The sequence below is a fragment of the Babylonia areolata genome, chromosome 8 (genome assembly GCF_041734735.1).
Source record: "Babylonia areolata isolate BAREFJ2019XMU chromosome 8, ASM4173473v1, whole genome shotgun sequence".
Taxonomy (NCBI): Eukaryota; Metazoa; Mollusca; class Gastropoda; order Neogastropoda; family Buccinidae; genus Babylonia; species Babylonia areolata.
The window spans coordinates 48,916,901-48,937,122 of NC_134883.1; the positions used below are offsets into that span (position 1 = coordinate 48,916,901).

The window sequence follows — 20,222 nt, forward strand, 5'->3', positions numbered from 1 at the left end:
GCTTACACGGCGGGGTAAATAAACAAAATGGTCATACACTTAAAATGTTTCATGTTTGAGTGTGTACTGTATGTGTGCGTGCCTGAAATTTGATTGATTGACACAGGGAACAAATGATAAGCGGTCCGCAATGGCAGCCGTGAGTCGGCTCTGTCCAGGTAGGCAGCCTGTTGTGCAAATGACCCCGTGTTTGTAAAGCGCTTAGAGCTTGGTCTCCGACCGAAGGTATGCGCGATATAAGTATCCATATCATACCACCACATCTGCTGGGTAGTTGCCTGACAAGAAGCATAACCCAACGCACTTTGGCCTTGAGTGCAAGCATATACATAATCATATATATATACATATATATATATATATATGAGAGTGGATTTCTTCGTTGCCATGGGTTCTTTTTCATTTGCGTGCCACACACAGGACTTGACTATCATCTCATCCGTCCGTACGAGTAGACGCTCAATTCGATTTTCCAGTCAAAACTTTGGAGACTGAAAGGGCGCGAGAGCCGGGAAGGGATTCGAACCCGGGCAGACCATCCCAGACTCTGTAATAGCAGACAGACAATCGTCTTAACCACTCTGCCATACCCATACCCCCACAGACTCTGTACTGACAGACAGACAATCGTCTTAACCACCCTGCCATACCCATACCCTCACAGACTTTATACTGGCAGACAGACAAGCATCTTAACTATTTAGTAACCTTCCTTCCTCCACATCGCAGGGCGAGGCAGTGAACATGCTGAACCAGATCGTGCACTGGGCCAGGCAGGACGACTCGGCGCTGGGCAGAGAGAGGCTGTCCGGCCAGACCGGGGTCAGCACGCTGGCCGTTCCCATGATGCTGCTCTACCTGACACAGGAGCTGACAACCACCATGGGGGACCCCTCGCTGACCGCTCAGTACGAAGACGCGCAGCAGTGGTGTGTCACGGAGATCTTGAAGCACGTGCAGGTGGGTGGGTGGGTGGGCGTGTGAGTGCGTGGGTGTTGTGATGTGGTGTGTGTGGTTCTTCTTCTTTTCTTCTTTCCCGTTACACGACCAACATCGACTTGCCGATGACTCTGTCGTGGTTCATGCATACAGGGTATTTTCGTGTCTCCATAACCCACCGAACACTGACATGGGTTACAGGATCTTTAACGTGCGTATTTGATCTTCTGCGTGCCGTATACACACGAAGGGGGTTCAGGCGCTACGCAGGTCTGCAAATATGTTGACCTGGGAGTCTCCAACTTTTACTCACCAGGCGCCGTTACCGTGATTCGAACCCTCAGATTGAAAGTCCAACACTTGAACCACTCGGCTATTGCGCCCGTTGTGTGTTGTGTTGTGTTGTGTCGTGTCGTGTTGTTTTTGTTCGTATTCTTATTGTATTGCATCGTGAAATATTTCTCTGTTAAGCTGGATTGCATTACGGTACCGTGTTGTGTTGTACTGTGTTGTGTTGTGTTGTAGTGTATTGTATCTTCTTGTGTTGTATGGTGTGGGGTGGGGGTGTGGTTGTGTTGTGTTTGGGGTGTGGTTGAGTTGTGCCGTGTTGTTTTTGTTCTTGTTTTCATTGCATTGAGTTATATTTCTGAATTGTGTTCGATTGCACCACTACTGTGCTGTGTTGTGCTTTACTGCATTGGGTTGTATTGTACTGTATTGTATCGTATTGTGTTGTATTGTACTTGTTTGTGTTGCATAATTGTACTGCCTTTCTGTGCATAATGCAATGTTGTTGTGGTTTTTTTTTCATAAACGTAAAAAAAGTGTTTAAAATGCTACTGATTCTCTATAGATGTGTTTTGTTCGGTTCTGCACAGAATTTGTTGTCGTATTTTCGCAACTTTTAAGCTGAGTTCAATGATCAGTGTTTAGAAATGTATGTGTGTGTGTGTGTGTGTGTGCGTGTTTGTGTGTGTGTGTGTGCGTGTTTGTGTGTGTGTGTATGTGTGCGTGTTTGTGTGTGTGTGTGTGTGTGCGTGTTTGTGTGTGTGTGTGTGACAGAGGGGCGGCAGTGTGGTGCTGGAGAACGTGTCAGCTGACGGCCAGGAACTGCCGGGGTCTGCAGGGCGTCTCGTCAACCCGGGTACATCCACCCGGCCCTCCCTGCTCCCCCTCCCCTCCCCTCCCAACCCTCTACCCCATCCCTTCCCTCTCCCCCCCGATGCCTGTACACATCACAGCGTTTCATTGTTTTTGTTATGATGATGATGATGATGATTGCAAATGTACAGATCACTGTGCTTCATTATAATGATGATGGTGATAACTGACCGCAGCAGCAGCAGTAGTAGTAATAGTAGTCTAGTAGCATCTGCAGCAGCAGCAGCAGTAGTAGTAGTAGTAGCAGTAGTAGTAGTGGTATCGTCATCATCATCACCAAATTAAACACTGAGCGCACATAATGTTTTTGCAATACATGCTGATGCACATGTTCCCACATACAGACAACAGCCAGCATTTCATTCATCTTCTTGGCAGCAGCAGTAGGAGCAACAGCATCAGCATCAGTAGCTATGACGTGTGTGTGTGTGTGTGTGTGCATGCAGGCCATGACGTGTGTGTGTGCGCACGTGCAGGTCACGCCATAGAGGCTGGGTGGTTCCTGCTGAGGAGGGTCCAGGCCACCCAGGACTCTTCTCTCCAACAGGTGGCCCTCAGCACCTTCATCACCGCCTCCTTCCGGCGGGGCTGGGACCCCCAACATGGCGGCCTCTTCTCCTTCCTGGATGTGGATGACGAGTCGCCCGTGCAGCTGGAGTGGGACATGAAGCTGTGGTGGCCCCACTGCGAGACCCTCGTCGCCCTCCTCATGGGTTACAGCGTCACCAAGGACGCGCAGCTTCTGAGGCAGTTCTCCACCGTCTTTGACTACGTCTATTCCCACGTAAGTGCTTGTCTGAATACGTCTGTTCCCTCAAAGTACTGTCTTTGACAATGTCTATTCTCTCTAAGTATACCTCTTGTCTTTGGCTACGTCTGATTCTACAAAACTGATGTCTTTGACTACATCTATTCCCACTAAGTACTGTCTCTGACTACGTCTATTCCCACATAAGCGATGTATTTGACTACGTCAATTCGGATGAAGTACTGTCTTTGACTACGTCTGCTGCCGTGTAAATCATGTCTTTGTTGTATACTGCCGTCTTTGATGACGTCTACTGGCATTTAAGTGCTTGTCTTTAACGACGTCTAAGTGTTTATTTGACTACGCCTACTGCCGTGTAAGTATCTCTGGAGTCTGGAATGGTATGTTACAGGAACCTTTGCAGATTGTCGTCGCAACAGGCAAAGGTAATGTCTCTGACTCCGCAAACATTTTGACAGAGATGAACTGACACTGAAAGAATGGAACACATAACTGCTGTTGTGATCGCTTTTCAGTTTGAAAGAAGGGGAAGTGGTCTCGAAGTTATCTTACTTGATGCATTTGACAGTGTCTTTGGACTGAGCTGGAGCACAATAAAAGGGGGCAGGGGGAGGGGGAGGAGGGTGTGGGGTGGGAAATAGAAGGGGAAGTGTTTTTTTTTGTTTGTTCGGTTTTTCTTTTCTTTTCTATTCATCCCATAGAACCACAACATACAAGGCAAGCTGGTTCACAGTAGTCCACCAGTGACCCTCATTCAGCATTCCAATGGTTTCAGTTTGTGGACAAGAAGCAGGGGGAGTGGTACGGATACCTCAACAGACGAGGAGACATCACTCATCGCTTCAAAGGGGGGCCCTGGAAAGGTGAGCATGGGTAACATTATATCTTTGTATCCTAAAATCTGGGTCCTATTTAGTATTGTAATGAACAATTTTGTTTTACAATGCAGACATATGAAAAATAACATGTTGCGTGTAATCAACCCTTTTAATCAAGAAATATGCTGAATATGATGTGAAATGACCCATATAATAAACATGAACAGATCATTGTCATATCTTCTTCTTCTTCTTCTGCGTTCACTCATATGCACCCGAGTGGGCTTTTATGTGTATGACCGTTTTTACCCCACCATGTAGGCAGCCATACTCCGTTTTCGGGGGTGTGCATGCTGGGTATGTTCTTGTTTCCATAACCCACCGAACGCCGACATGGATTACAGGATCTTTAACGTGCGTATTTGATCTTCTGCTTGCATATACACACGAAGGGGGTTCAGGCACTAGCAGGTCTGCACATATGTTGACCTGGGAGATCGTAAAAATCTCCACCCTTTACCCACCAGGCGCCGTCACCGTGATTCGAACCCGGGACCCTCAGATTGACAGTCCAACGCTTTAACCACTCAGCTATTGCGGCCATCATTGTCATATCAAGCTGCCATATCTATTATTTACATTTCAATAGTTTGCGGGGCACAAAACAGAAAGAACGCTTCCTGATTGGCACACACTGAACGAATGCGTCATTGCCAACGATTTTTCAAGCCAGGCGAGATGGCCACAAGTCAGCTTAGCAACTGAATCTGTTTCAAAAGGAGTACAATAACCCTAAAAATTGCCGAAAACCACTGAGTTACATCTACTAATGGTAATATAGTTTCATTTATGTGCGAATACTGCCATCAAAATAGGTCCCTGAATCTCGAGTCCTAATACAGGACTTTACTGTCAGCATGGACTAAAAGTAATAACACACAGTGCGAGTACAGATTTCACAATACCTTAAGGACACTTGGACTGACCGGTCTGTGCTTCACTGGCTCTGAAGATGGATGTGACATTGTTCTGCAAGCGATTGCGCTTGTTCCCATAACCAGACTGGCTTGAATTTTCTCAGTATCCTTCCTTGATTATTGAATTAACGTCTGGCCAAAATGAAATGATTTGGCGAGTCTGTCTGTCTTTGACTTTTGTGTGGAAAAGTGGTCCCTGTTTGTACAGCCTGTATTTGATGTTTGTGACTGGGAAAAGTGGTTTGTGAAATCCACATTTGACCTATTGGAAAAGTCCTTTACTTTTTGGGGGGAAGCCTGTTTTCTCTCTAGCCGTTAGGTCTTTCAAATGATGAGAATTGCCACATCTATTTTTTCATCGACAGTTCTCCAGATATAATATGTAATTTTACATATATGTCCATCTTCATGTGTTTTCTTCCCCCTTCCAAATCAATAAATGATCTACTTGTGTGCTAATCAATTTACCACTTTGATACCTTACAAATTACATCCAACATGGCAATCAATTTCCTGTCTGCTAAAGTCAGACACGTCTGAGTCAGTTAATGACATGTGTACCAGTGTTTCCTGTTTTGCATGTGTATCCCACATCCTCAGCAAACATCAGGGAAAACTGGACTGAATCTCCAAACATGATTTATTGAGATGAGTATATGTGATGACACAGAGCACAATGGCATTGGTTCACAGCAGTCCTCATCCATTCAAAACACTCAGCACCTTCTGGAAGGAACAGTAAGTTAAAAGAACTCATGTACCTATGGAGAAGTACAACAGATATTTTCTGAAACTTTCTCTAATTTCTGTCATTCCAATACAGTGTAGAAAAAAAAAAAAAAAAACCTCCAAAAAACAACATAGTTTTCTAACCCAGGTTCACCTTTTCTTTTTTTTGTTTTTGGATTACAGCCTGACAACTATAAATTCCATGCAGAGCAAGTGACAAAAGCATTTCAATGCAAATTATACATACATGGCTTTGTGTGATGGCGATGAACCTCCATTGTTCCTAATCCCTTGTTGAAGTGCACGCTTCTTTACCTCCAACATTCCCCCGCACAAGAGCCAACCAGTATGATGTGGGATGGACTGTGCTGTTTCATCTTCAGCCAACACTCCCATGCCAAGCCCTTGTTTCAGCTTCTCAAGGAGGCGTCACTGTGTTCGGACAAATCCACATACGCTCCACATCTGTTTGACAAACGCATGACAGCAGCATAACCCAAAGTGCCTGTCAGGCCTTGAGTGCATGCGTACATATTTGTGTATCTGTCAGATCAGATTTATTTTTTCTGGATTCTGCCAGAGGACAACACTTTTGTTGCCATAGGTTCTTTTTCAGTGTACCAAGCGTGTGCTGCACACAGGACTGCAGTTTATCATCTTGTCTGGACGCCAAGTTTGATTTTCCAGTCAAACTTGGGAGAAAGTGCAAGAAAGGGATTCATACCAAGACCCTTACGGATACTGTATTGGCAAAAAGTGTATTAACCATTCTGCCAACTTGCTCATAGACAAGGTGGATGTGAAATCACTGACTGGATGGCTCTGTTAGGCAAAGGGATCTTTAACCTGAAATGAACTTGGCAGTCATCATCTTCAAAAAAAGGGACAGCACACACACTGGGAGATGAATAAGGGAGATCAGGACGGAGGAAAAAAGATATGGCTGGATAAAATAAAAACTCAACACACATATCATCTAGGTGCAACATGAAACCATGGCAGTTATCTCACAAGCAGAATGATTGAAAATGAGGCAGCATCAATGGTGAACAAGGAACAGTAAGTGGGAGACTGCACAAGTGGGTAACCGTATCGTATCTGTAATAAAAACGTGTTTGAAATATAGCACCAATGAAAGAAAGAAGAGACGCTTCCCGCAGAGATGTATCAGTCGATCCACCGGTAGCATGTCATGGCATCAGAGCTTTTGTTGTTGTTTTTTGTCTCAACTTCTGTGTCCCTTCATTTCTACATGAATTTACATGATTTCAGTTCTGCCCAACCCCCATACACCCCTTCTACTCTACTTCCTGTATACACAACTGCTATGTGCCATGGATCTGTCAATACCACTGATACAAACAGCCACCATGAGAGGAGGAGAGGGGGTGGGGGGAGGGGAAGAGTGGTCATGAGGGGTTCATGTAATTTGTAACTTGCTTTCACATATAGCACCCTGAGCTCTTAGAAAGGCGCAATACAAATGTACTTTATTATTGTCATATAAATTACGTATCATTTAAAATTCACTGACGCTGTGTGGCTGTTGCAGGGTTTTTCCATGTCCCTCGCTGTCTGCTGATGTGCGAGACCATGCTGGAAAAGTTGGTCTCGGAGAACACCCAGCAACCCTCCACCCCCGTCACCCCCACCATGGAGTGAGCTATACCTCACTGTTAATGCCCCTGCTCCTTCCGCATGACACTTACAGTATTGCATACCATTGTGTGGTTCAGAATAATAATGTGTATTCACAAATAATTGTCTACCATTTTCTTGAAGTATTCACAAATAAATAACAACGGTTTTGTTCAGTATACTTCTGCTGTCACCCTGTTGTCTTTTTTTTATTTTCAAATTAATTAATTAATTTTATTATTATTACTACTACCTTTTTCTATATTATAATTATTATTTATTTATTTATGTAAGCTTATCTATTATTTATTCCCCCCCCCCTCCCCCTTTTTTTTTCTCTTTTCTCAAGGCCTGACTAAGCGCGTTGGGTTACGCTCCTGGTCAGGCATCTGCTTGGCAGATGTGGTGTAGCGTATATGGTTTTGTCTGAACGCAGTGACGCCTCCTTGAGCTACTGAAACTGTCACCCTTTCCTTTCAATATTAGCACTATGTTCAAAAGAGACAGAGCACACTGCAAATACCTATTATACCAAAACCTGGATGTTATATTATATTGTAATGTGCTTCTATTGGAACTGTTGTGTTATAAAGTGCTTGGAGCAAAATCCTTTGATCTGACAAAGTCACTGACTGGTCGTCTGCTCGCGTGCCAGCCTGTTAGCAAAGAGGGCTCTTCTCAGAATGTTGTGAAGCGAACAAGGCAGTGATGCAACATTTTAGGGTTGCCGAAGTACTTCAGATGCTACAAACTGAAGGGTTGGACATTGAAGAGGTGGATGATGGTGAAGAAGAAAGCGAATTTAATGCAGAAAGCGAGCATGGGTATGGTGATTCGGGGTGAAAAATTGGCAGTATTTTCTACATATGGCAAAACTGTATAAATAAGATGAGAAATTTGATTTTTTTTTATATGTAATAGCTGAACAAGTAATAAACCAGTTCTGAAAGTTTCATTTTCTTCCTCTGTATTTTGTATTTTTTGTAATTTTTTTCCAAACCCTTACAAATGGGCCGTCTGTGGGGAAAAGCAAGGGAGAAAACTTGTCGTCCCGAGTGAGCTAAAGTGCAGTTTCCTGGAGAAAGTCATGGCACATGCACAGAGGAATCATTTCAGCTGTGAAAGTAGAGCAATCCCAGCACCACACGCATCACCACTAAGCAATGGCATAAATACAACTTTTTCTCTGTCTTGGAACTCCCGATGCCTACAAGTAAAATGAATTCCACCGCCACACATATCAGCACAAAGGATGGAATAACTATAATGTTTTGAGGCATAAATACAACTCTTTCTGTCTTGGAAACCCCGATGCCTACAAGTAAAATGAATTCCACCGCCACACATAGCACAAAGAATGGCATAACTATAATGTTTTGAGGCATAAATACAACTCTTTCTGTCTTGGAAATCCCGATGCCTACAAGTAAAATGAATTCCACCGCCACACATATCAGCACAAAGGATGGCATAACTACAACCTTTTGAGGCAAAACTACAACTTGTTCTTGGAACAAGGAACCTCAATACCTACAAGAACACTGGTTCATAAGCAAATGCTTTTGATGTACAGTGCTGGAGTCTTTCAGCTCAAGCTTTCTTGTTCTGCTAGGTGTGCATCTTTCCACTGCAAGACATGGCTTCCTTGAGTTTTTATCTGATTTGATTTTTGAAAAGGTAAACATACAGCTTACATACCAGTATAATTTGTGACCACCAGATAGTGTTCCATGTCCTTTCAATATGAAAAGGAAATAAAATGCATGAAGTCTGTTTTATATCCTTTTTTTGTGTGTGTTTTCCTGTTGTGTCTTGTTTTGAGTTTCTGGGGTGCATGCGTGTGTTTGAGTATGAGTGTGTGTAAAAACAGAGTTATTCCTTCCATATCTGAAGGTTTGCCACCTTTCTAGAAATGTTATTGGTGAGCGATCTGTCTTAACTGAACTTGCTGTCATGTGAAATGATAAGCTTTCTAGTCTACCATATGGTATGCATTGTCCGAGCTGCAAATACCAAATCCATATTGTAAGCAAATTGCGCATTCTGTATTCTACTTGTAGCCAGAGATACATTTCAGAAAGGCTCATATTTTCTGGATAGGGGTGAGAGTTGGAGGTCATGAAGGTCAAAGGGTGAAGGCCATTAGAATTTTAAAGTTTTTCACACACACACGCAAAAAAAAAAAGTGTCCATTATTTACTTATGAGTAGATCACACAAAAGATGTTGCTGTGTCCATAACAAATTGAGACCAAACTTCACAAAGATATTCACAATACCTCATGAAACTTCCAGAAAAATACATCCTAATGTCAGGATGGGAAACTGCGACTGAAAGTAATCTCAGTAACTTTTCACAAAATCACACATTAATCAAATATCTAAAAAGTGAAATCTGCATATCTATATCCATTTCATAGTTTTGCTTTCATTTATTATGACAGTATGGTGTTACTTTGAACATGGTTTTGCTTTGATGAAATGTTACCAATGTGGCTTTCCTTCAAACAACTCTTCAAGCAAACACTGGATGCGACAGTGAATTCACCAACTTCATAGTCTGGCCCTGTATGCCATTGAAGACATTATCTGTACACCTGATAAAAAGGCCACACTCCTGAACTGTGATGCCTGTCCTGGTTCATTACAGCATTTTACAACAAGTCTGACTGGGTGAAATTTTATACCGATTTTGACTGGGTGAAACCTTGTAACGTGTCTATCTGAAGATGGGCAGTAGAAAAGAAATAAATAAAATAACAGCCACAGAGGGTGAGCGGCCAGCCCTCAAACGTTGAAGTGGAGTTCCTCAGGGATGTCCGGGCCTTCACTGGCCGGGTCTGACTCCAGGTTCTTCACCACCAGAAACACCAGCACGGCCACAATCACAATGGCCAGCAGCTTCACCCACAGCGGCAGCCCTCCTGTGGACGGCGGAGACTTCTCTCTGCAAACAGTACGACACAACACAGGGTGCAGGGGAAACAAGATACGAGAACACTGTGTTATCTCTGAAAGAGAAACTGATGGCACATTTGCTGACTAAGGTGACATAGTAATCAATTAGAACAAAGCAATCAAAGTCATATAAATACTAAATTACAACACTGATTAACAAACTGAAAGATAATCAATGCAATAATATTGTAGTCTAAGTCACACTACAGGAACACTCCAATAAAGCTATGTAACAGGGAACCAGCAGTTCACTGTGTGTGTGCGTGTGTGTGCGTGCCTGTGTGTTGTCATATAAACCAGTGACTTAGACTGCATAAAACAGAACACACAGGGGGAGTAAGCAGACAGATGCCAGGCCACAGAGAGGAGTCTTACTTTTGCAAGCGAGCTGACTGTGCAGACTGGGACCTGTTGGCGCTACTGGGTCTCTCCACCTTCCTCGACATCTCCTGCTGACGGGGCGGAGTTTTCCTCACCTCCGGTGTATATGTCGTCTTTGTTAATCTTTGTCTGCACATGGTTGTACACATACACACATGCTTAGGCCGCAGTCTACAGTGTGCTTACCACAGGACCTTTCCACACAGTCTACAGGACAATGTCACAGTCATGCTGAACAATGGAACAGTCATACAGCACAATTCCACACAGTCTACAGGACAATGTCACAGTCATACTGAACAATGGAACAGTCATACAGCACAATTCCACACAGTCTACAGGACAATGTCACAGTCATACTGAACAATAGAACAGTCATACAGCACAATTTCACACAGTCTACAGGACAATGTCACAGTCATGCTGAACAATGGAACAGTCATACAGCACAATTCCACACAGTCTACAGGAAAATGTCACAGTCATACTGAACAATAGAACAGTCATACAGCACAATTTCACACAGTCTACAGGACAATGTCACAGTCATACTGAACAATAGAACAGTCATACAGCACAATTCCACACAGTCTACAGGACAATGTCACAGTCATACTGAACAATAGAACAGTCATACAGCACAATTCCACACAGTCTACAGGACAATGTCACAGACATACTGAACAATAGAACAGTCATACAGCACAATTCCACACAGTCTACAGGACAATGTCACAGTCATACTGAACAATAGAACAGTCATACAGCACAATTCCACACAGTCTACAGGACAATGTCACAGTCATACTGAACAATGGAACAGTCATACAGCACAATTTCACACAGTCTACAGGACAATGTCAAAGTCATACTGAACAATGGAACAGTCATACAGCACAATTCCACACAGTCTACAGGACAATGTCACAGTCATACTGAACAATAGAACAGTCATACAGCACAATTCCACACAGTCTACAGGACAATGTCACAGTCATACTGAATAATGGAACAGTCATACAGCACAATTCCACACAGTCTACAGGACAATGTCACAGTCATACTGAAACAATAAAACAGTCATACAGCACAATTCCACACAGTCTACAGGACAATGTCACAGTCATACTGAACAATAGAACAGTCATACAGCACAATTCCACACAGTCTACAGGACAATGTCACAGTCATACTGAACAATGAACAGTCATACAGCACAATTCCACACAGTCTACAGGACAATGTCACAGTCATACTGAACAATGGAACAGTCATACAGCACAATTCCACACAGTCTACAGGACAATGTCACAGTCATACTGAACAATAGAACAGTCATACAGCACAATTCCACACAGTCTACAGGACAATGTCACAGTCATACTGAACAATAGAACAGTCATACAGCACAATTCCACACAGTCTACGGGACAATGTCACAGTCATACTGAACAATGGAACAGTCATACAGCACAATTTCACACAGTCTACAGGACAATGTCACAGTCATACTGAACAATAGAACAGTCATACAGCACAATTTCACACAGTCTACAGGACAATGTCACAGTCATACTGAACAATGGAACAGTCATACAGCACAATTCCACACAGTCTACGGGACAATGTCACAGTCATACTGAACAATGGAACAGTCATACAGGACAATTTCATAAACTCACCTAGGTAGGTGTTGCTGAAGAATCACTTCTTCGTCCGCACCTGTTTTGATAGACACACGATACACATGCCTTTCACTGTTAGTGTTACACACTTGTCATGCTGTATAATGGGGGGCAAAAAGGAAAGGAAAGAAAAAAAAAAGAACAGTGGTTATATAAATTATAGGTATAAGTGTGTGCATGCACTTCTCTCTCTCTCCCTCTGTGTGTGTATGTGTGTGTGTGTGTGAGAGAGAGAGAGTTCTGACTTAACATGTCACTGTAAAGTGCTTTGAGGGGTTTGGAAGTGCACTATAAACATATGTCTATTCTTCTCCTTATCATCAGATGATTCAAAGATACGAAACTCCTACTGCTCATTTCCCTCATACGCTTTTCACATGACATCAGTACAATACAATAACTAAGTGTCTGTTGGTCTGCACGTCCTTTTTCTCAGAATGAAGTCACAGCTTACAGCCAGGCCCAGCCACTGATTCTTCACACGCTGCAACAGTCTGTCGTCACCAGCTGCTGGACTGTATCGCTCTTGACCAGGTCATTTTTCACTTGTGGTCATTTTCCAAAGGCAGTTTAATTGAATGATATGGCTACTTATGTAGTGCTTATCCTCGGTCGGAGACCAAGCTCAAAGCGCTTTACAGATACGGGGTCATTTGCACAACAGGCTGCCTGCCTGGGTGGAGTCGACTGACGGCTGCCACTGGGCGCTCATCATTTGTTTCCTGTGTCATTCAATCAGATTTCAGGCACGCACACATACACACTTAGACATGTAACATTTTACATGTATGACCGTTTTGTTTATTTACCCCACCATGCAGGCAGCCATACTCCCGTTTTCAGGGATGTGCATGCTGGGTATGTTCATGTTTCCATAACCCACCGAATGCTGACATGGATTACACAATCTTTAACATGCGTATTTGATCTTCTGCGTGTGTATACACACGAAGGGGGTTCAGGCACTAGCAGGCCTGCACATAAGTTATGTTGACCTGGGAGATCGTACAAATCTCCACCCTTTACCCACCAGGCGCCGTCACCGTGATTTGAACCCGGGACCCTCAGCTTGAATGTCCAATGCTTTAAACATTCAGCTACTGCACCCGTCAATGACAGAGGTGAGAAGTGCAGACACTGAGAGATGCAGTGTTCATGACAGAAATGAGAAGTACAGACACAGAGAGATGTACAGTGTTCATGACAGAAATGAGAAGTACAGACACAGAGAGATGTACAGTGTTCATGACAGAAATGAGAAGTACAGACACAGAGAGATGTACAGTGTTCATGACAGAAATGAGAAGTACAGACACAGAGAGATGCACAGTACTCATGACAGAGGTGAGAAGTGCAGACACTGAGAGATGTACAGTGTTCATGACAGAGGTGAGAAGTACAGACACTGAGAGATGCAGTGTTCATGACAGAGGTGAGAAGTACAGACACTGAGAGATGCACAGTACTCATGACAGAGGTGAGAAGTGCAGACACTGAGAGATGCACAGTGTTCATGACAGAGGTGTGAGCTGCAGAAACTCATACAGATGCAGTGTTCATGACAGAGGTGTGAGCTGCAGAAACTCATACAGATGCACAGTGTTCATGACAATGTAAGAAGTGCACACACTCAAACAGATGCACCACAATGTTCACAACAGATGTAAGAGGTGCAAACACTGTAACAGATGAACAATGTTCATAACAGATGTAAGAAGTGCACACACTCAAACAGATGCACAGTGTTCATGACAGATGTAAAAGGTGCAGACACTAGAACAGATGCACAATGGTCACGACAGAGATGAATGGCGCAGACATGGCCACACGACACAGGACTACTTACTGTCGTCATCTGCCTGGTCATCGTCGTCGTCGTCGTCATGCACTTGTTCATAGCGGCTGGACGGTACGGCTTCCTGCCCTGTCTTCAGCTTAAACAGCTTCCTCTCGTACACCGTGCGTGTGGAGGCTGTGGACAAGGCGATTCACCTCAGTCACACTTCATCCCTTTCTTTGACCCATACTCTCCATATGTTCAAGTGACAAAACAACAAACACAAAAAATTTCACCACTGATTCAATGACTTTTTCCGCTTCTGTGCCATGCTCCCTTTTACGTTTCTATGTGATATATTTATCTAATTTGTGTTATATCAGACCTGCAAACCCCTGGACTGACTTAGGGGGAACAAATTCAAAATCTGAGGATTTTCTATAAATTTGTAGGGAATGTACTGTTGATACAGCACACACAACATAAATATCTCACACCCTAATAAACAAACATTCTAATGGTTGATCTTTTCTTCTGCAGCCACAGGCAATGCATCTCCTTTTTGTTTCAACATGATGGCATTCGATATGAAACAATTAAAACAGCAAAGAATTATGACTGGCAGCTTTTTGACAGACACTGTTGAGACATGAATGTTGATTGGCTGACAAGAGAGTAGGTCGGTGGACACATGTGGTGGGCAAAGGCTGACTATACTTTTACTGAGTTAGACAATGTGCCACGATGATTCAAATGATATATATACATACACATACAGAATTTTCTTATCTTTTATTATTTTATTTTTTCATTTGGGGGAATAATTCAAGGCTGTGTGATATCAGGGAATGCAGTTAAAACCCTTTCACCACCAATGTCGCATTTCAGCACCAACCAGATAGAGCACCTGTTGCTGAAATGTGACCAGATCATAAGTCGGTTATTCACAAACCTACTGTTCTTACCAACCAGATAGAGCACCTGTTGCTGAAATGTGACCAGATCATAGGTTGGTTATTCACAAACCTACACCTCTTAATTTTCAGTGCTAGGATGGACCATATTTCGCTCAAATCACAGGGGAATCCCCAGCTATTCTTAGTTGACATTTTTTCTATGTTTCTGGCAACAGGGAGTGCTTCACTCTAAACAGACTGACGGTGAAAGGGTCTTGAAAGAATAAATTCTGTCGGATGGGGAGTGGTTGGCAGGTCTGCTTTTAAAGAGATCGGCCAGAACGTACGCAGGATAGGACCAGGCGTGTAGTTATACTGCAGCAGTTGGTCCACCAGCTCCTGGTCTGTCAGACTGGTGATGTCTTCTGGCAATGGTCGCAGTGGCGCCATCTTCCTGTACTGTTCCACCTGATGCTGCAAGCTGAAACAACAACACACATTCTGGTGTTAGTCACATCTGGAAACTGATATCTTTACATGTTAATGCAGTTTATAAAGATTACTTTTACGCATCATGTGTGTGTTTCCACCACTGCTGTCTAGGCTATAATCAGAACCACACACTTAGCCGACTGCGAGATCCCCCTGACAGGCCTGATAGTGCCAGACACTGATAAGTAGGTCAGCTGCTGTGCCTGCTAACCCGTCACTGACCCTTCTTTGTCTTCTATTAAAGCGTGGCAATTTGCGCGCCTCTTTTGAGCGGGCTGGTGAGCATACTCCTACTTCTGTGGCATTAATGTTTGCACTGTTGGAAAGAGCGGACACTTCTCTTTTTGTTGGTGGTAGTACTTTCCTTGGCTGGAAAATATTTTTTAAGATAGCAGTATTTACTTGACAGAACTGTGCTGACAATTGTGACTGGCAGTGGTGTGGGTTTTTTTTCATAGCAGAAGTACCGTGAGTTTGGTTTTCCTTCACATTCTGTTCTCTCACATTTCTTTCTTCCATTCCTTTCTTCCATTCTGTTTTCTTTCCTGTCTTTCTTTCGAGCTGTTTCCTTGCCTCTCTTTCTCTCCTTCATCCCTTCCTTTCTTTCGTTCTGTTTCCTTCTCTCTCTTTTCTTCAATGTGCGTGAATGACTGAATCAGTGTGCCTGTGGAGTACTTGTACAAGCTGCAAAACAGTTGTGATCTTTAACACGCCACAGCTTCCTTCAGAATTTCCAGCTATCAACACAGGTTAGTGAGAGGCATGCTGATGTGTAATGCTGTGCATGGAATGTATTGTCTGTGTTCAGCGAATTTTGTGAGATTGGATTCAGTGTGTTAAAAATGTGTCAAAATGCATGTTAACAAACTGGTGGTAAGCATACCTGCTTTTTTCAAACAGTTATCCTGAGAAAAATAATCGGATGTTCACATTTGAGTTTCCTATCGTTTTAAAGCTAAGACTGTGCTCTTTCAGACCATACAATTCATTAAGAGATTGCATTGACAAGCAACGTGTTATCAAAAGTTAACGAAGAGGTGTTGTTTTCTCCCTGTGGCCGCTGCCATCGCGCGGAACAGCACACTGGTCTTTCTCCCTCCCAACAGCTGATAACGGCTGGAGGCGCAGCGTGAAAGAGAACTCATAGCGTTTTGTGCTCTCAGTTCTTCCAGCGTGTTATTTTTAGGTGGCGCCTTTCCCTCCTGAGTTGAATGCAGGGTCAAGTTCTCTCCTCGGATGAACTAAACGTCAAGCGCTGAACACGTGTGCCACACGTGCAATCTCTATTCTTGAGCATATACACCTTTTACATGTCTTTTTTTTTTTTTTTTTTTAATCATCAAACACACATATATAATATATACAAAACATACAAAGACACACAGAGGCCCTTGTTTGGAATGGTATGAGGCATAAGCTGACTCAGTGACTGTATAATTAGCAGGAGGTGAGAGTCAATAAATGGTACTGGGACATTTAGTATCCACTGAGACCTTGCTGCTGAGTGTAAACTGGGATATTCATCACTTTCATGAGAAATTAAACTTAACAGGCCTTCAAAGATGTTGGCACAGTATCACTGTTGCAGGTCTGCACATGTTGACCTGTGAAACTGGAAAAATCTTCACCAACTCCCACTCTTGAGATCAAGAGGAGGGGTTGCAGATGCAAGACCTATGCACTGGCCCAACATGCTGATTAGGCATTTGGAATAACCCAGTTTGAATAGTTTATATTATATTCAAGCTTTGGCCCCATATGTAGGTGTTTAAGCTAAGACAAAACACACAAGTAAAAGAAATTGGTGCGCTAAAGTATCATTTCTTCGAACACTAAATATATAACAAACTACCCATACAACAAACATACATGCAGTAAATTTTATATATGCAAGACAGTTCAGATATAAATATTTATAATGTAGCAAAGTGTGATCATCAAAAGATTTTAACAACTGAGAGGGAACAGGTCATTATGTAATGAGATTCATCACCAATTTCATTCAAATCACAGAGTGTACACTTTCTTTCTAGCCTAGGCTTCACAAACACCATGTGTTCACTGAAATGGTCTTCCATCAATATCCTCAGTCTCAATAATGAGCAGTAGTTAAACTCCATATTTCTATAGCTTCACGTTACCGATCAATTCTATCTAATTTCCGTGTTTATGTCCTGTAACTAGATCTAGTTTAAGTGTCACTTTCAGTTTCAGTTCTAAAAGTGTTGGTTTAAGGGAGATACCTAAGCGTCCGTAACACTCAACTGTTTAAAAAACCCAGAAAGGGTGTAGGGTGTAGGGGGCAGTAAGATGTCTGACCTACACATAGATCCAACACACTAGTCAAATAGTGAAATACTGAGCGCCTACCAATACCATCCACTTTCTAAAACCAGGACTTCAACAAGACAGAACGCCACATGGCCCAACTTCTGGTTCACCTCAGTGAATGTGCCTGCGCAACCATTCACACTACACACTGCTTTACATCTCTGATCACCACACCAAACCTAGCACAATTCTCAGAAATCAACCACTCTGACAGACATTAACTTGAAGAGCCATACACTGAAATTAACTTACGTCTGCTGGTTGTTTTCGTCTGCGTGAATTACTTCCGTTCTCACTTCTGGCGCCACTCTGTGTCAGCTACTGGAAAACTTGGATTGGAGATGAAAAGGAACACACCAGGTTAACTAGAGGAGTAGGAAACTGGAACTGGCAATTCACGACTTCCACGTAATTTCTGTTCAGGACAAGTGAAAAAGATAGTCCAAGGGACGGTAACACCCCACTTTCAGTTTCAAAGAGGCACCAAAGTGTTGGGACGGATTCCGCCGTGCCCCATTTTCGGGGCGGACTTAAAGCAATCAAAGTGAAATGACATGGAGCCTCTGGCACTGAGGCCGCGGGGTTTATTCGTCAGCACTGCCGCGGTACACCTCATGTATTCTGGCAGTACAAATCATTTGTAGTAGGCCTACCAGAAAGCTATTGCTGACTGATGTTTTAAGCCGCAGCAATAGTTTGAATTACCGTAATATGCCCTTTCAGTTGTCCGGAAAAGACTGTCATCATTTGGGGTCAGTTTATCACTTTATGCGAATGTTAGCCACTGATACACACGGCGGCACACACACACACACACACACACACACACACACACACACACACACACACACACACACACACACACACACACACACACACACACACACACACACACACACACACACACACGTCAGTCACACACCGCGCGCGCGCGCACACACACACACACGCACACACTGACACTGACACACACACACGTGACACACACACACACACACTGACACACACACACTGGCACTGCACACACACACACACACACACACTGACACACCGTACTGGCACACCGTGACACTGACACACACACACACACACACACACACACACACACACACACACTAGTACATATTATATGTATTTTTACAGCGGTAGAGCAGATGTGGTGCAGCATCATGATTTATGGATCTGTTCGCACTGCCGCCGGCGCACGCCGCGGCTGAGCGTGGTGACACCTTGTTGAAACTACTCAGTGAAAGTGAAACCGTACAGCCGGAAATTTAACACATTAAACTGAACTGGTTCGGCTGACATTGATATGACCGCCTTCATCAGTCACTGACTTACACGACTCCAACCGAACAAACTTGACCTTAAGGGTGTAGGCGCCAATAGGTCGTTAAAACTCCAACTCAGTTTCAGTTTCAGTAGCTCAAGGAGGCGTCACTGCGTTCGGACAAATCCATATACGCTACACCACATCTGCCAAGCAGATGCCTGACCAGCAGCGTAACCCAACGCGCTTAGTCAGGCTTTGAGGAAAAAAAAGGTGAATAAATAATAGATAAGCTTACACAAATAAATAAATAAATAATAACTATAATGTAAAAAATAAATAAATAAATAAATAAATAAATAAATAAATAAATAAGATAACAATAATGATAAATAAACTCCAACTACAATCTCTGACTCAGTGTTAATCCACATCAGTGACACTCGTGACATACACACACTGTTCAGTTGTGACCTCATTTGCATTTTGTCTTGTCTCGAAGTTCTGAGTCCACGACCAACTGAATAATTTGCCGTCTGTGTATTTTTCGTTTATATTATCAGTATGGTTTATTTTGTTCAGTATTCATTTTCTTTCAGTTTAATGTTTTATACGACATATCTGTGATTTGCTCAGTCACGAGGCCTCGCTGCATGCACTGATGCCGTGACCAGCGTACGGTTTTCAGTTTTTGTGCCAGTGAAAGTCACAGTCAGGGGAGTCCGTGCTTTTTATCATGTTTGAAATCTTTTGAGCCAGATGTGGCGGTCACTCCGTCGGTCAGTTGCATTTTGCAATACTGTATTCGACTGATCAGTTTTAACCCGAACATCCTTGAAACTGGAACTCAGTGCTACTGTGACTCGGAGAAGGTCTCCAGAACAATTAAGGATTTGAATTTAACAACTGCAGTATCAACAACAGCGACGCCATTGATTTCACAAACCGGAATAAGACATGATCAAAATATCATGTCTTTATCATCATGTCTCAAATTTAGATAGATTGCCAGCTGCAGTACTACACCGAGGCAACATTGACAAGTGTGTGTGTGTGTGTGTCACGGCGTGTGTGCGTATGTGTGTGTGTGTGTGTGTGTGTCACGGCGTGTGTGCGTATGTGTGTGTGTGTGTGTGTGTGTCACGGCGTGTGTGCGTATGTGTGTGTGTGTGTGTGTGTGTCACGGCGTGTGTGCGTATGTGTGTGTGTGTGTGTGTGTGTGTGTGTGTGTGCATATATACATGAACAGACGAGGGGACTGAGGTAATGTTCAAATTGGGTGCTGCAAGAGAGAGAGAGAGAGAGAGAGAGAGAGAGAGAGAGAGAGAGATCCCGGGAACGGTGAAAGGGAGGTAATACTGAGCCACTGGCATCAAAAGAAGACAACGGGTTGTCAAACCTG

General features: G+C 43.3%; 2 protein-coding genes across 5 annotated transcripts in view; one reads left to right on the forward strand and one right to left on the reverse strand.

Moving 5' to 3' along the window:
- Positions 1 to 7,237, forward strand: part of LOC143284903 (N-acylglucosamine 2-epimerase-like) — a 10,107-nt gene extending 2,870 nt beyond the window's left edge. For both annotated transcript variants that reach the window (XM_076592041.1, XM_076592040.1), the window contains 5 exons: positions 730 to 960; positions 2,002 to 2,083; positions 2,577 to 2,884; positions 3,645 to 3,732; positions 6,946 to 7,237. In XM_076592041.1, coding sequence (XP_076448156.1) covers positions 730 to 960; positions 2,002 to 2,083; positions 2,577 to 2,884; positions 3,645 to 3,732; positions 6,946 to 7,055 — 819 coding nt within the window. In that variant the 3' untranslated portion in view covers positions 7,056 to 7,237. The remainder of the gene's footprint in view (positions 1 to 729; positions 961 to 2,001; positions 2,084 to 2,576; positions 2,885 to 3,644; positions 3,733 to 6,945) is intronic.
- Positions 5,287 to 17,961, reverse strand: LOC143284904 (uncharacterized). 3 transcript variants are annotated; one of them, XR_013055646.1, is made up of 7 exons: positions 17,661 to 17,701; positions 15,075 to 15,208; positions 13,901 to 14,026; positions 12,052 to 12,091; positions 10,364 to 10,498; positions 8,452 to 9,977; positions 5,287 to 8,346 (listed from the first exon to the last, which is right to left on the reverse strand). XR_013055646.1 is itself a non-coding variant. In XM_076592043.1 (6 exons), the coding sequence occupies exons 2-6, from the start codon at positions 15,175 to 15,177 to the stop codon at positions 9,818 to 9,820; spliced, it is 564 nt and encodes a 187-aa protein (XP_076448158.1). In that variant the 5' UTR covers positions 15,178 to 15,208; positions 17,803 to 17,961; the 3' UTR covers positions 5,287 to 9,817. The 3 variants fall into 3 exon arrangements, 2 of the variants coding, with proteins under 2 accessions (XP_076448158.1, XP_076448157.1); XM_076592043.1 differs by lacking the exon at positions 17,661 to 17,701 and adding an exon at positions 17,803 to 17,961 and having other exon boundaries at positions 5,287 to 9,977; XM_076592042.1 differs by having other exon boundaries at positions 5,287 to 9,977.
- Between the last annotated feature and the right edge of the window lie 2,261 nt (positions 17,962 to 20,222).

Coding starts and splice junctions, on each gene's coding strand:
- LOC143284904 (XM_076592042.1), bottom strand. CDS start 17,686: ATGGTTGCGCAGGCACATTCACTGAG. Junction 14,027..15,074: donor CACGCCTGGTCCTATCCTGC/GTACGTTCTGGC, acceptor CCTTGTCCACAG/CCTCCACACGCACGGTGTAC. Junction 9,978..10,363: donor CAGTCAGCTCGCTTGCAAAA/GTAAGACTCCTC, acceptor TACTGTTTGCAG/AGAGAAGTCTCCGCCGTCCA.